This window comes from Fusarium venenatum (genome assembly GCF_020744135.1).
Source record: "Fusarium venenatum strain MPI-CAGE-CH-0201 chromosome Unknown EDB82scaffold_3, whole genome shotgun sequence".
NCBI classification, from domain to species: domain Eukaryota; kingdom Fungi; phylum Ascomycota; class Sordariomycetes; order Hypocreales; family Nectriaceae; genus Fusarium; species Fusarium venenatum.
Window position 1 is genome coordinate 5969538 of NW_027072131.1, and position 16220 is coordinate 5985757.

The following is a 16220-nucleotide window of genomic DNA, read 5'->3' on the forward strand; positions in this document are numbered from 1 at the left end:
CGGTCGCTGCCATCACACTTGCTAGTTTAGCAAGTATTGGAATTTCCATCTTCTTTCCAAAAAGAGACTGAGACCTAGCCGAGGCTGTGCTACAAGATCCATTCGTATGCTTGTCATTTTAGCTGCTGGTTCGCCAGTCTACCGCATACATGCATGCATGCGTATGCACAGCCATCATCCTCATGGCCAACCAATGATACAACTATGTTCTTGGGGTTTTTCGAAATTACAAAATATGGGCATTTCACACCTGAACTAAGCCTCAAGCCTCAAGGCACCGACATTGTACACCCTGTACTGTATAAATGAGGCGCTTCCCAAGGCAATGTAGAATTACATTCAATCATGTCCAGCCGAAAGCTGCAAAGTGCAAAATGCCACGCTTAAAAGAAGCACGATTTCGCCGCTTACAGCCATTTCTTGATTATACTCAACACTCTACATCTTGCTTCATTATCTCAAATCTTTCATAGACGAAACAAAAGCCATGGAGTTCAGAGAAAGGTCATACTCGAGAGGAGCTGATGACAAGCAGCTCAAGCCTACAACACGCATGAATGATGAAACGTGGGAAAGGTTCAAACCTCTTCTCTGTGGCTTATACAAGCAGTATACATTGAATATAGTCATGGACTACATGGAAAAGAAATACAAAATCATCCAGAGGTATTCCCCCCGGATATCATACGGTATTCTTTTTAGTCATTGACTAATAACTCTGCTCAAACAGCAAGCGACAATATGGCTATCGTTTCGAGAAATGGGGAGTCAAAAAGTACAATGCTAGCGACAAGAAAACAACACCCATATCCATATCGCCTGGTGCATTCGATGAGTCGGTCGATTTTGGTGATTTCGACTTCGATCAAGAACCCCGCACTTTCGATCAGCACACGCTGTTGGATCTCCGCGATGAAGACACTCTAATGGCCACTGGGTCAGACGATATTGATTTTGATGAGCCATCAGATTGTGCGGAAATTCTTATCCAATATCCCTGGTCCACTGGATCAATCGAAGAAGCGAACAAGCTTGCCGCTGACTTCTGCGCTGCTATGCTCGATGACTCGAACGCTTCCGAATTATACTCATATCTCCACCAATCTGTGGCAAACAGCAGCCATTCTTACACAGAAACTAAAGAGTTTCTCGCTGTCTCTTGCGCTCGAGTTGCTGGTAAACCAGACAATGCTGGCAGCGCCAAGGAACTTCTTGCGCGCGAGTGGCCACATGCGTTAACCACTGGGAACTCTGACTCTCCATTTCTTCTGTCAATGCTAAAAGTGTACGTGGGAAGCCATAAAGAAGACGCGGACAGGTCAAATTTTATCCATCAAGTCACGCAAAATGTCGAGAAGTTACTCACCAGCGACCGATCACTTCCAAAAATGACACATAAGTATTCTTCTATCGATCTTGTGACGTTTTTCTTCCTCAACTATGCTTTCGAGATCTACGACGATTGCTTTGACCAGGCAAATCCCCCAGACTTCGTGACAGAGCACCTCTTGCACGAGTTCATCAAGAAACAACCTTTCATAAAGACACTCAGCCTCAACCGCCCCTCTCCTCTACGCCATTGTGTTGAGTGGTGCGAGGAACAACTCCGACTTAACCACCCTGTGGCTTTACATGACTCCCCCGTGAAGCCCAGCGCAAACATGCGATCCTGGTGGCACAATATTCGAGTTTTTTGCACCCTTTGGGGGGTCATGGTTCAGCTGGTACGGGCAAATTGTGCCCCCCACTGGTACAATCAGTGCGAATCCGCCTTTGGCATAACTCCTTCGGAACTCCTCGTGACTCTATCTTGGATGATTTGTGATGAGACCATTACGGCGGGCGATGTTGATAACGAGGGCGAGTTGCTTGAAAGTGCGGCTGATGGCGCAAGTAAACTCCTCGACTTTGATGAACCCAAGCTCTGGATAGTCTTTCTCTACAAGTTTGCTTGGATGAACGAGTTGGTGAACCCGGGCGAAGACGAGAAATCTTTTGAGACTCTTGTCCAGAACCAACTTCGCCAACATGTCTCCGAGATACTCAGAATCCAGCTACCACACCCACCTGGCAGCCAGCCTGACAGCGTCACAGAATTGGACTTCTATAACCTTCCGCACCAAGGATTTGCCGACTTTGGCGTTGATTCTCGAATGAACTTTTATAACTAGTGCCCCGTCTAGATAGCGACAGCTTTCTGCATTCATTCATGTATTCCTTCATGTCATTCATTTTCAGCCATTTACCCAGTCATAAAGCATGTATAAGAACGGAGTTATAGAACTCAATTACTATTTATCTTTGATAAATAAACAAAACAAATTCAAACAAGCAGGCCCGATCTATGTCATGCATGGGTATAAGCAACAATGATCCTCCGTAGAACTGACAAGCTCTCTTATCAACACGCCTTGCTTGATGCCCCATCTAACAAAACAATTAAGAAGAAAATTCGTCCTCCAAGTCCACTTTAGGGGTTTCCCTCCTCACACTCCCGTCACCAACTGCTCGCCTTCATCGAGCAATTCCGTAACCTTGCGGAGGTTGCCGATAAGACTTCGGCCAAGACCACCAAGGAGAAGTTTCTCGGCATTTGCAGGGAGGCCGAGATACGTGGGTGGCTCACGCTCGGGCAAGCGGTGAATCCATGTGTTGAAATCTTGGAAGCTGGTGCCAGACGGGACGGTTAGGCCACCGTCAGGTCCGTCAACGAGCTTGTGGTCAACTTCGTATGCAGAAGGAGTCAAGAAAGACGTGACGAGCTGGGAGAGAAGTTTGAAGTCTCCTTCGTCGTCAATCTTACCACCGTACGTTTCGGTCACCATGTAACGGAGCATTTCCCAAGGAATATTTTGAGGGGCAATGTTGGTTCTGTTACCAGCCGCAACATCAACCCAAGTATCGACAATGAAAGCGGAGCATTCGTACTGCTGAATGTTAGTTGACAAGCTGAGAAACGAAAAAGGGACCGAAACTTACGTCACTGTCATTAAACTCCCAAAATCCCTTCCAACCCAGGTTGGGCGCATATCTCAATCTCTCCTGCACAACGGCATGCAAAAAGGACAAGAGCAAGTACAATCGTGCCCTTTCCACAGGACTCTTGGTCGCCCGTGTAGACAATGAAGACATCGAATCCTTCATGTTGGCTTTGACACCGGCCGGTTGCTCGTACATCAGTACACGAGATGCTCGGAGTAAGTTGACTGGAATCTTTAGACTCGACTCCATAGACAAGAAAAGTCGGAAGTCTGAGTGGGGGTTGAGTGACTCCATGCGCTTCTCCAAGCTTTGCAACCAAGTAGGAGCCAAGTGAACGTTCTTGACCAAAACCCATGAGCCTGTCTGCGCGGCGTGGCTGATTGCCTTGTCAGCGCTTGCAAGACCTTCGTTGGAACCCATGGCGATGTTGGTACATTTGACGCGCATTCTCTCAACCAAATTGTCAACCTTGTAGCTGGCATCGAATCCGGGGCTTGATACCAAAGAGATCGGTAGAGTGGCAGACACTTGAGTGACTGTCTCCTTCAGGTCCTCGACAATGTCAAAGATACCCGAACCAAAGACTTGGTTGACGAAACGCTCTGCGGCAGGAACAAACCGGTCCATCCTGAAAAGTTTGACGAGCAGGAGAGAGAGTAGGGCTTGGTCGTTAGCATCGGTGTTGTCATCCCAGACCAAGGGCACGAAGTTCTCAGCAAGTTCTTCTGTGAAGAACTTATCCCAGTCCTCAGTAGAGATAGGATCAACCCTTTCCTTGAGAACAGCGATCTTCTTGGCTTGGGTGAAAGCATCATCTCTTTCATCAGGATTAGATGAAAGATCCTTGCCTTCAATGCGGTTGTCGAGGATGACGTCGATCAAAGACTTGTCCATCTTATACGGCGAGGCCTGTGCGAGCAACATTCCAAGAGTAACTCGGTCTCTTTGGAGCAGACCCAGAGCTGTCCGCTTGAACGTGTTGACAAAAAGATCCTTGACAATTACATCACGCCGGATGTTGTGGTCAGTTTGGCCAGCCAGATTCTTGTTGCCATGCAGGACTGAATGGAAAATGTCAAGGAAGTACTGGAGCGAAAATTGATAGAAGTGGTTGAGGTAGTGAAGTTGCTCCAAGACGGCGAAGACAGCACTGCAAGATCTGGCGATAATGCTGTACTGTTGCGTAATCTCCTCAACTTCGGCCATAACGCCCTCGGTGTTGCTCATCTTGCCAGAGATCTCAGCAGCCTCTGTCTTGAGAGTTTCGAGTGTCTCGATAACGTTGTCATCATCAAGGATATTGCCGCGAGACTCATTCAGGGCCTGAAGTAATCGTTTCTCCAGTTGTCGCAGATGGACCTTGAACTCGCCCTGCAGTTTGATGAGGTTTGAGCGTCGTTCATCAACGTCGGGACGCTCGGACTTGAGGACGTCGTTGAGAGATTGTGTCTGAAGACTACTCTGTGTAACAGTGAAGTTGACGAACGTGGTTCGACTGCAAATGTCGGGGGCGAAGGTGGCGGACGGGTCACGAGTTGACAGATAGATCTTGAATGCCGGCGAGAAATCAATCTCCTGCTTGCCAAGTTGAATAAGCACACGACCACCAGTCTTTTGGTATTCCTTGTTGAGAACATGATTAAGGATAGGATCCAAGTGCTCAGCATCCTGAATAAGAATAGGGTTACCGAAACGGAGAGAACTCTCAAGCTGCTTAGTAAAGGTATCGTCCAAGAAGCTTGTCACCGTTAGACGGCGGTCTTTGCATTCTCTCTGCAAGAATTCCGTAACTCGTCCCGAAGGATCAATAATAAGGGGGTAACGGTTGAAGCGCTTGAGAATGATGGCGTTCTCGGTGCACAGGTCATCAACAGGAAGAGTGTTCTCCTGCCAGCTAAGACGCTCATCTGCAGTCGACAGATATTCAGTCACAGGGTTTGTCGATTTGTAGTGTATACCGGAAAGGTGAAGCTGGTGGAACCAGTCATCCATCATCGACTTTCGGAAAGTCTGATCATAGAGACCACTGTAGGCCAAGAAAGCAGCAGCGACAAGAACGTCTCCCACGAGAGTGCTAATTTGGATCTCGAAAGACTTGCTGCCCTCTTCCCAACGAACTCGTTCTGACGACAAACTGTCGAGAAGTCGAACACTTCGGTCGACCTTGAACTGAACTTTTGACATCTCTGCCTTGATGGACTGTGTCTCACTGATGAGTGCAGCATATTCGGTCTTGTATTGGTTAATGCTTGACTCCAGCCCAGCAATTTCGTCCTGAGTAGCCTGGGCTTCTGCCTTCGTCTGGAGTGCTTGCTCCTCCAGCTGCTCAACCTCGTGCTTCAGAGGACCAACACGGTCGAGAATGTCAAAGTAGTTGACCTGAGCGGTAACCCACTGGACAAGGGGTCCGCATGCCTTGGACGCACGATTGACCTTCTCAAATGTGAATTCGGGGTTGGACAAGAAATCACTGCGCATCTTGTTCCTCAAGGATTTGGTCATCTGCCTAGCATTGTCGAACATGAGAATACTGGCAATGAAATCATCCTTTCGAACAATACCTTGGACAGCCTTCCAGTCGTTGATCTTGTGGCCAAGCAAGGTACACACAGCATCCATAGCAAGCTTCACACCCTGAGGCGGGTTACCCATGGACCTGACTTCGGTCAAGTGCTGACGCTTGATGTTGCTGACACTGGCCTTTGCCTCCTCGACGGCAGGCTCTGCCTTGGCAAGGTCCTCCAACACAACCTTCTTTCGTGAGGCAACCTCAATTTCCTGCTTGTCCAAAGCAGCCTGAATCTCCAAAGCAGTACTCTTCCTTTGCTCCGCTTCGCGCTGATCGGCCACCATTCGTTGTAGCTTTTCGTTTGCCTCTGCATCCTTCTGTTCCAGCTGCTTTTTCTTCTCGGCCAGGCTTACTCGAAGATCTCGAACCTTGTCGACAGTGTCTCTAAGCTTTTCCAGACCAACATTAAGATGTCGTTGCTGCTCTTCAAGATCCTCTCGTTTCTCATTGTAGAGTTTGACATACTGAGCGACGAAATCGAGGAAGTGACGAGGTGTTAAGAAGGTGACCTTGCCTTGCTGCTTAAACAGCTTTTCGTTGTATCTTTGAAGAGAGTAGTGAATGTACACCATCGAGTTGACAACCGTCTCACGATGAGAAGGAGGCAGTTGCAGGCCACGATAGGCCACAGGGACAGTATCGGGACAATTAAAGTTGCTTCGGTCCAGATCAATGGACTGTGTGAGCTCATGGCCAACTTGGAAGAGGGCTTGATCAGACCAATCACCAAACCAGTTGAGAACACAACGATTGAACAAGGCAGGACTGGTAGCAGCCTTGGAAGATAGACCATCCTCGGGCGGGTTCATTGTGAAGACGACGTGCAGGTTCTTGACGATTTGCTGAGTGAACCACTTGTACAGCTCCTCGGGGGAGTCTAGGTGCAGGTTTTGTCGCTGGGCACCTTCCTTACAAGCGGTCATGAGGGCAGCATATTCATCACCCTCGAAAAGGCCTGGAACTTCGGCGTTGGCGAGCAAGGTGTTCATTCTCTCCAGGAAGCCTGAATCCAACACGTTTGATTCGTCCATGATAAAGCAGATCTTCTCGCCCTTACAACCACATCGTCGAAGGACATCTCGCAGATCGTCATCAAAGTCCTCGGCGGAATACTTTCCATGCACCTTGATCTGGAAAACCTTTAGACCGTTCATCCAGGCCACGAAACGAGACAAGGTTGTCTTGCCACTACCACTAACACCAATCAAGATGAGATGGCCTTGGGGCTGTCGGAAGACACGATCGATGCGCAACACGTGCTCCAACACATCATTAAATAGGATTAGAGGAACATCAACCTCTTCCTCGCAGAAGGTCTTCAGTCTCGCCTTGACGAAGTCTCTCAGCTGCTCACGGTCCACAGGGACGTAGTTCTTGGAGAGCCAGTTAGAGAAGAGAATAGGTCCTCCAAGGGCCTTTTCCTCATCGATGTTAGGGAAATATTCGAGTGCGATGCGGCGCACAGCCTCGTCAGTCCACTGTCGCTCTTGCTCAGCGACCAATCGATCTTGGAACAGGCGAAGAGCTTCATGGGCCCAGATTCGGATGAGGCCTTCAATAGACAAGCTTTCCAAAGGCCGAATGGCCTCGTAAACACCACGAACCCATCGTGTCAGCTCACGAGGACTGTACACGTAGTGAGGTTGAATCTTTGGCGTAAATCTCTGCTGGGACTCGAGATATAAACGAACCATGGCATGAGTAAGGGCTTCAGAATATCCTCGAAGGGATGGGATAATCTTGAGAACTGCAGAGTTGAAAGTGCCATAAATCTGGTTGAGAGATAGTTCACCAGGATAGTCGACCATGATGAGTGGTGCATGTCGAAGGAATCTAGCGCCCATAGGTGTACGTCCAGCGTCGGTGGGAGGATTGCAAGCACCGACGAACTGAATACGATCGAGTGTGACCCAAGACTTATCGGACGTTCGCCAGAAACCATTGTGCTCAACCATTTGGCGCAGGAAAGAGATGGCGCGTTGAGTTCCGTACTTGTCTGGTGCCGGCAAATTGATTTCATCACAGAAGACAACGAGCCATCTGCCGATTTGAGTCGGGGAGAGCATGACGCCATTCAGTGTTTTCTTGTACTCACAATACTGCTCAAATGTCTTGATAAGAAGATCGGGAGTTGTTGCGCTCGAGAAGTTCAGACCAACAACCTCCATGTTGGGCAGCTTGCGAAGTGCGCTGAACAAAGTCATTGTTTTACCTGAACCAGGAGGACCACAGAGTAGTAGAGGCTTATGCTCTGCAAGCCACGAGTAAAGAACATCCTCATGACGGACAGTGTCCAGAGTAGGAATGACCACATCGGTTTGGGTTACGGAGTGTGTGTTGACTTCAACTGTGGGCACCTGGTTCTGCCATGGAGCCCATTCACACTTGGGTAGGGTCACATCGAAGTCGATGAGCGAGCTAGTGCCGTCAATAGGAGGGGAGCCAAAATTGGCCAATGCACAAAGCTCGTCACCAAATGATTTCCGGTCGTTGAGAGGGCAGTCACCAGTGAGTGCCCAAACGAGCGCAAGCAGGAGCTTCTTTGAAATGAAGGACTCGATCTGTTCAGACTCCAAGGGGAAGTCGGAATGCTGCACGTTATAATCAATGGCATCCCGGACTGCTTTGTTTAGCAGTGAGAAGAGAGTCGTAAGGACTCGCGCGATAGTAAACTCCATGATATGGTTGTAAGCCTCAGCTTGCTTGAGAGCCCGTAAGATGAAGTCTTCTTCAGAGAGATAAATACGAAGCAAGGCCGCAAACTCGCCTTGCACGGCCAAAGTCTTGGCAGGGTTCTGAGCGGTAGTAACATTATCTTCATCCAGATCCTCGAAGGGGACGCTGCTGAGGGTGGACAGATAGTTTTCGACCAGCATGTTGGGCGATACGGTGTCCTCACTGAACCAAACCATACCACAACGACTGACAGTAGCCAGAGTTGCATACTTCAAGGTCTCGACTTCGAACATGATTCGAACGTTGGAGGGAAGGTTGAGACGCTCACCATTGGGAAGCGTAAGCAGCTTGTTGTCGTCGAGTACACTGTTCAGGTTTTCAACCCATTCGGGGTCTACGTCACCATCAAAGACGATCCAATGTCGTTTAGAGTCCTCGCCACGAAGGTTGTCGACAATCTTTCGCAGAATACTAGTGAACAAACCATCTGTCCATTCACGAGTGGTTGAGTCAAGGTTTCCGTACAAAGCCTCCTTTGACATGACCTTTGAGTCGATCACATGCGAAACACCTTCCACTCCTTCAACCTTCTGAAGGGCATCCAGCAGAAGTCTCCAGGCAGCGGATTTACCAGAACCAGAGTTACCAACCATCATAACACCATGGTGGATTTTCTGGATCTGGTACAGTTGGAGAACCTTGGTCATCCAAAGCTCGTTGACCACGAGGTGACGTTCGGCAGCAAGGGTTCGAATAGCGTCTTCCAGTGCTACAAGATTGGCAGGGACATATTGCACGCCAGGGAAGCAATCAGTTTCGATGGTCATCATGATATCGACATCGGACTTGATTAGTTTAGGCGCAATCGTTTCTCGGATGCTTTGCACAATGATTTCAGGCTCAACAACCTCTTCAGCACCAAGAGTTCCATCGCCGAGACGAGCACGTTTCAGGCCACCAGAGCTGACCAGGACACTCTTGAGAGCACGAAGACCAAAGTCATAGTGAGCTTGTTTGGACAACTTGCCAGAACACTGATCGAAGAAAGGTACAGTGTGCTTAGACAATTGCTTGGCTTGATTGAAACCTTGGGAGTAAAGCATGACCTCGGCAATAAGCTCCTTGTCAGGCTTAGACATTGCTACGCTGCGGAAGAGCTTCTTCAAGTTATCGGGCAAGTTGGAACGGCCAGCATAACCAGGGTTCATGGTGATGAAGATACCAGTGTTTTCGTTGACATGAAGCTGGCGGCCGACCAACTCGATCTGTGACTGGTCGTCTTCAGCACCTTGTTTGAGACCCAGCTGGATATTCTGGATTTGCTGCGAGACAGCGGACAGAATTCGTTCCTCCAAACGGTTGAACTCGTCGAAACAGCCCCAGGCACCAACCTGGCAAATACCAAGGAAGATACGGCCCATGGCCTGGAAATCAAAAGTATCGTCACAGCAGAACACAAGTGTGAATCTACCGAGTTGGACGCCCAGAGCCTTGACGGATTCTGTTTTACCAGTACCGGCGGGTCCGTATGGTGAACCACCAAGACGTTGACAGAGAGCTTGGGTAAGCGTGAGGAAACATCGGTCGGTAAGAGGTGTGCGAACAAGGCGTTCAGGAACTCCCAGATACTCAAAACCGTAGTTGAGTTTAGCATTGGCCATCTTGATGTAAAGTCGATCCAGGAATTCGCCCTCAGGATTGTAGATGTATCTCATCTGCAACTGCCACAGGTAGTGGCCTGTAGAGTTGGCGTTGGCATTGATGAGCTTCTCGATAGTGTCCCGTTGATGAACACATTCGGTAATGAGCTGTTCGCATTTCTTCCTCAGAATGACTTCCAGTTCCCCTAGAACTGTGTCGGCGAGTACTCGAAGGACCTCCACCTCACGCTCGAACAAGAGTTTCAGTGTGCCGCCGCCATCAGTAAGGGATCGGTTGACGGCTGTGGTCCAAGCAGCTTGAGTAGCAAGAACAACAATCTGACTGGGGTATGCATCCATGAACGCATTCAACGCATCGCGATCAATAGTCTCGGATTCAAAAATGGGAGTATACTGGTCAACGGCCTCAGCAAGAAGCTCGGCAAGCGTTGACTTCATGCCACCTTCAAGAAGAGCCAGCCAGTCGTTGATCTTGGGGGTTTTGGCCAGAGAAATTTCCTTCTTCAACCGAACGACTTCGCCCTCTTTGGAAGTGAAGCCAGAAATGACAGTCTCATCATCCATGACGAGACCTGACAGACCCGCAAACATCTTCTTGAAATGCTTGGCAATGCGCAGCGTGTCGTTGCTGTTACCAATCATCTCTAGCAGATCCTCGTCACCAACGAAGTAGAATCGAGGGAACGAAACACGCTCCTTCTCCAGGTATTCACCCAAAGCCTTCTGGATCTTGTTAAGCATTTCGGCGAGTCGCTCCAGCGACTTTTGTACATTTGGAATGTTTAGGACTTCCAGTACGTATGGGGATTTATTGGCCTTCTTCATGACAGCCAAGAATTCGCTGTTGATGTTCTGGAATCGCCCTGACTCAATAGGCAAGAGATGCTTGATATCAGCGTTACCAGTAAAGACACCCTCAAGGTAGACCCATTGACGCTGGACATCAATCCAGACATCAAAGAGAACATGGACACGGTTGAGCTTGTCTTCCCAAGACACGGCTTCTTCCTCAAACTCCTTGTAATAGGGGGAATGCTTCATAGCCTGAAGTGAATTCAGGTTCTCACTGCATTTCGCAAAGAGGTCGTCCCAGCCGCGAATGAGGCGGATCTTGTTTTGATAGCCGACCATCTCAAGAGCGTAGTTCTGCCAGGTTTCACGAACCTGTTTCAAGAACTCCTCCAAAGCCATCTCACCTTGCGCCTGTGCGATGATATCCTTTACAATGACTTCAGTAGCAACGAGGTTGAGGTCCCAGACATCACCAAGAGTCATAGAGCTGGGCGAAAATCGTTTTTGAGGTTTGATCTGTTTGTAAATCTTAACCCAGTGGCGCTCACGAATAGCATCAGACTTGAGGTCAGAAAGGATGGGGTTGACCTTAAGGAAACCACGCAGGATGCCCTGAACGTGCTCGAAAGCAGCGTACTGTCGCATCCTGCTGGGCATATCCTTGGTACTCTTGATGAGGTCGTCGACCTTAGAACGAATTTTTCGTGGTTGAACAGCAGTCCAGAGAATATCACGCGTCTCGTTAAGGCTGGCCCAGATAGTTGAGAGGTTTGACCAAACAGACTGGAAATCCCGAACTTCTTCAAGCGTTGATTCAAGGGATGTATCAAGACTGGCGGGAATATCCAACGCTTCCTTAGCCTTGACAACCATTTGCGCATCGTCCTGCAGCTTCGAAATGCGAGCTTCAAAAGAAGACAATGTAGCAGAAGCAGCATCAGGTTGAATAGTTCCAGACACCGGCTTCTCCTCATTCCACTGGGCTGCGATCTCTGCGATTCGCTCGTTGACCAGCTTATCCTCTGCAGTAATCTTTGCCCGTAGCGCGTCACTTTGTTCTTGGACAATCCTCGATTTCTTGTCGAGAATTTCCTTCAAGGCTTCCCACTGGCTGTCAATCTGCTCAATGTGCAGCCAGTCGTTGGGGAACTGGTATCGCTGCCTCACGAGCATTGACTGACCCTGTCGGAACATGTCAATTTCAGGGGCCCATGTCTTGACATTACGCTTGCAACTCTGGACAACAGTGATGAATTGCACAGCCTGAGCAGTTGACGAAGCGTCGGAACTTTGGTTCTCGAGGTGTTTGCGCGCCTTCTCAATCTCTGCGTTGATGTCGCGCATACGGTTACCAAGACGGCTTGCAAACTTCATCAGAATTTCATGCTGCCACTGGTCGTACTTTGCGTTGACCTTGGTCTGAACTTGGTCATAGTCAATTGTGAGATGTCCGAATTCGCGGCTGACCTCTTGTGTATCGAATGTAGATCGGTTCTTGCGGAGATCTTGGAGAAGCTGCAACCATCGCGGGAGTGGTTCTCCAAGAGCGTCGTAGACTTGCTCGGACTGGAGGTCCCAGAGGGACTGGAATTGCAGCCACTTGTCGACATAAGCGCTGATCTCCTGGAGCTTCTTTTCCATGGAAACATAGACACGTTGCAGCAGTCCGGCGCACTCGGTAGGCAAATCGGTAAAGCGAAGCTCGTCGTTGGCCGTAGTGGTAAGAGTCATTTGATAACGGGAGGCCTTGATCTTGCGAAGGTTGCAAACGATTCCAAGCCACTCGTGTAGATGGAGGAACCAGCTCGCACGCGCAAATTCCAGAGGCGGATCAAGATAGATGACTTGGTTGCGCATGACAACTTCAAGCACGAGACGCTTCATCGTTGGGCTTTCTGGCTTGCTCTCATCGCTGTTGTTCCTCCTACGCGACTCTTCCTCGGTTGTCTCATCCTCAAATGCAGTAATCCACGAATGAACTGCGCTCTGAAGTCGTGTGAGAAGTATCGACTGAATCTTGGCGTTCAGCTCCCGCACCCAGAAGTCCAAGTTGACATATTGTTCAAGGTTCAACTGGTCAACGGCCGATTGAATCGTATCCAGTCGGCTGTGGAACGCGGCTTCCTCGTAGGGGCATGTACTGAGTTCCTTCAAGGCTTGTTCAACCGTGGCATGAATGAAGTTCAAAGAGACTGCTTTCTGCTGGAGTACAGAAACGGCGGCAGCGAAACCGCGGATGAACATGCCATGCTTACTCTCGGTGTTTTTGGCTAGTCCAAAATCAGTTCCAGTAGGTAGCAATGGGCGAGTTTGTCTGTTCTCGGAGTAAAACAACTCATGTGAGTTGATGAAGGACTCCCATCGAAGCGGTACACCTTCACCGACAAGTCTGTACACTTCATTTCGATATCCGTTGAGAAGGACAGACTCCTCTCCCATGACTGCAATTTGACGAAGGGTTTGAGAGAGTGTTCTGACACTCTCCATCAAGCTGACGGCATAGGGGTAAACACGCTTCGCGTCTTTAGACACAGTAGTAACAGCATGTGGCACTGAGTAAGATTGCCAAGTCAGGTTGCGGGTTTCCTTGAACAAGGTAATAACCTGAGGGTCGAAATTGACGTTGAGTTCGAGGATGCCACCAGCAGATCTCACACGAGCGATCTCAAAAAGCTGTCCAGAGATGGAAATTTTGCGTCGTCCGACATCGTTGAGCCAGGCATCGTAGATTCGGCTAGTGTCGAGCTTCTGCTTGAATAGCTCGCTCTCCTCTTGTAGCTTATGGCCTTCGGCATGCAGAGTCCAGTCAGGGCCAAGAACGGCTTCTACCTTGCGCATGTACCCGTCCAGCTGGAACTCAATCTGGCGTGCCCAGATGATGGCACCAGATACAGGGGGGAGATCACGCAGTTGAGCCATGGCGTGTGTTTCTGAGTGGCCATACTGCTGCTTGAAGCGTTCGTGCAGACCGTTAATAGCCTGCTTGACGTGGTCCATCAGCTGGTTCTGGTACTCTTGGATAGCGCCACGAATCTTGGGGCGCACAAAAAGTGCGTTGAACTTGGAGAACACTCGGAACATTTCGTTTGCAGTCTTAGCAGTAGCGAGTCGATCGCGAAGTCTAGAAATGATGGAGTTCTCTACTCGTGTCGTACGCTCGTTGTAAAGATTCTCGGCTCGTACCCATCGTTCTTTACCCTGGTCTGTAACATCCAGCATGTCGACATTCTGAAGAGCCTCCCAAGCCTGCTTGACTTCCTCGACAGCGTCAACATCGCCCATCTCCTCCACAATAACGCCATCAGATCCAGTGGTCTCAGCCACACCTGGGATAGTGGCCTGTGGGCCAAGGACGGTAACAATAGTGCGTTGGAGCTGCTCATGGTTGTCGCGGAAAGTACTGACATACTTGATTCTTGCCTCAAGTTCAGAGTGCTTCTTGACAATCTTGATGGGTATGAATTTCTCGTTTCGGCGGCGGGTCACTTCACGGGCTACATTGGTAAATTCCTTGATGTTTTCCTCCCAGGTCTGGAAAATATGGTCACAGGTCTGCATGATGTTCTTGAATTGCTGGTAATCAAGGTTGACCAATTCAGTACCTGACAACAGTCTGTGAAGCACATCGTCCAGATCGGCGGAGATAGCTTCGACAAGGGGAAGAGCCCTTCGGATAGGGTAGGGACAAATCCTCAGCTTCTTGTTCAGGTGCCCAAAGATTTGCTGGATGGCCTCCTCGACCTTGGACAGCGAAGTGGCAGACAGCAGCTCATCGAGGGGGAAATCTCGCATGAGCTGGTTGTACTTCTGTACCTTATCCATAGCCTCCTTTAGACCCGTATCGGCCGTGAAACTCACAGTAGCCTGGAAACGCTTGGCATTCTTGAGGATTTCCAGCGTCAGGAGAACTCCTTCACTACGGAGCTGACCTTCAATCCCTTCTAGAGCTGACTCCATGGACAACCAAAAATTGACTTCCTGGCTTGCAGTACTAAACTCCTGGTTCGTATTCGAGGAAGGATCCTTGGTCAACTTGGTAATTCCTTGAATCGACTTGATCCAGGTATTGACATTGGCCTGTAATCGGTTCAGGAAAGTACTGTCTTGAAGAAGGTTCTGAGGAATCCCGTCGATGGAGGGACGGTTGTTGTTGGCTTCAGCGTCATCGAGAACGTTCTGGACAATCGAATGGAACGTGAGGGAGATCTCGGGAATATCGACGTTCTGCTGGAGGTGCAACAAGCTCAATTCCAGGTCGTTGAGTCGTTTCTTTGTCACAGGAATTCCCGTTTTCGCATCCACATCGGCTCTTCCTCGCGAGCCGTTGGCCAGCTGTTGACTCTTGGTGTTGGCATCAAAATACGGTACCAAGGCGTGGTGAACCTGAGAATGGAGAACCTCCCACGGGGAGAGTACCGAGCCCTGTTCTCCAACTCCAGCGTTGAGAGATGCAGGACCAGGCAGATTAGTAATGAATATTTGAGATGTAAGAGGTCGGATCGGATCTATGGGCTGAGGCGATTTGATGAGAACAAGAGAAGCAACGGTCGTTGGCGACGAGGAGATCTCGGTGGACAGCGTATAGTTGTAAGCAGCGGGCGCTATATTCACGTTAGTAAAGACATTCTATCCATATCATGGCCTTACGTACCTGAAGGGTCAGCACCAGGCTCTACTGCAGATGAGCTTGCGAAATCCTTCTGGATATAGAGCACATTCTGTGTATCGTTCGCAAAACGTGTGCAGCGAGAAACAGTCTCGCCGTAACGGGCTTTGTGAAGCAAGCTTCCAACCTGCTCGAGTTCATCCCGTGTAGCACCAAGTGCGATCTCACAGACAGAGGCCAGATGCTCGACGACGCGCTCCGGCTCAATAGTGGGAAAGGTTGGGGGAGACGTAACGCCGTTAGCGGAAGCTCCTGGGCTCGGCACGGCGGGCGAGGTGACCTCCATTGTTGTTAAATGAAAATCGGAAGAAGATTTTATGTCCAGTTTAATACCTCCCAGTCATTTCCAGGTCGTCGCTTCGGTATGGGTATAGGACGCAGGAAATCGAGGAGGGTCTGTCTATGTGGCGGTCGAGAGCTTTGGGTTAGGCGAAATAGCTTTATGGCAAGTCAAATATTAAAACAGCTTTAGCAACATCAAAAGATAATCTCAGAGACTAAGGAGCGTAGTGGTGAGTATCAGCAGGGTTCGTTGCGAAATAAAGTCGTGGAGATGATATGAAGTCCTCAGCGACTGATCGGGGTTTGGTGGAATGAGATGAGATTCACCATCCAGGAGTTGTTGACTTTCGTAAGGGCACCGCACCTTAGGTTGGGTCTACCGAATCTACGCGACTTAGGTTCAGGGGAAACCCCTGTCGCGACAAGTCTGGTCGGCAATTGGATAGAATGGATGTGTCAGGAGTCGATTGGAGGAGAGTGCGTCCCGCTATCGAGCGTCGAGCCCCACCTCTCATTGAATTTCAAGCAAATATTCGTAGGAGCTGGTACTGGTGCATTTACTACCAAACAAATAGTATGGTTTTGATATTAT

The 16220-nt window shown here is 49.3% G+C and overlaps 2 protein-coding genes across 2 annotated transcripts; one reads left to right on the forward strand and one right to left on the reverse strand.

Annotated features, from left to right (window-relative positions):
- The first annotated feature begins 77 nt into the window (after positions 1–77).
- EDB82DRAFT_265396 (uncharacterized protein) lies at positions 78–2554 on the forward strand. Its single transcript, XM_065607341.1, has 2 exons — positions 78–660; positions 725–2554. The coding sequence occupies exons 1-2, from the start codon at positions 488–490 to the stop codon at positions 2169–2171; spliced, it is 1620 nt and encodes a 539-aa protein (XP_065464156.1). The 5' UTR covers positions 78–487; the 3' UTR covers positions 2172–2554.
- EDB82DRAFT_265349 (dynein heavy chain, cytosolic) lies at positions 2329–15956 on the reverse strand. Its single transcript, XM_025728446.2, has 3 exons — positions 15332–15956; positions 2980–15281; positions 2329–2927 (listed from the first exon to the last, which is right to left on the reverse strand). Exons 1-3 carry the CDS (start codon positions 15630–15632, stop codon positions 2487–2489), a joined length of 13044 nt encoding a protein of 4347 aa, XP_025582811.1. The 5' UTR covers positions 15633–15956; the 3' UTR covers positions 2329–2486.
- Positions 15957–16220: the final 264 nt, after the last annotated feature.

Bases quoted from the DNA above. Each gene is read 5' to 3' on its own strand.
- EDB82DRAFT_265396 (XM_065607341.1), top strand. From the start codon at position 488: ATGGAGTTCAGAGAAAGGTCATACTCGAGAGGAGCTGATGACAAGCAG. The intron at 661-724 runs CCAGAGGTATTC...ATAACTCTGCTC, and splicing joins GAAAAGAAATACAAAATCAT to AAACAGCAAGCGACAATATG.
- EDB82DRAFT_265349 (XM_025728446.2), bottom strand. From the start codon at position 15,632: ATGGAGGTCACCTCGCCCGCCGTGCCGAGCCCAGGAGCTTCCGCTAAC. The intron at 15,282-15,331 runs GTACGTAAGGCC...ACGTGAATATAG, and splicing joins GCCTGGTGCTGACCCTTCAG to CGCCCGCTGCTTACAACTAT. The intron at 2,928-2,979 runs GTAAGTTTCGGT...AACATTCAGCAG, and splicing joins GGGAGTTTAATGACAGTGAC to TACGAATGCTCCGCTTTCAT.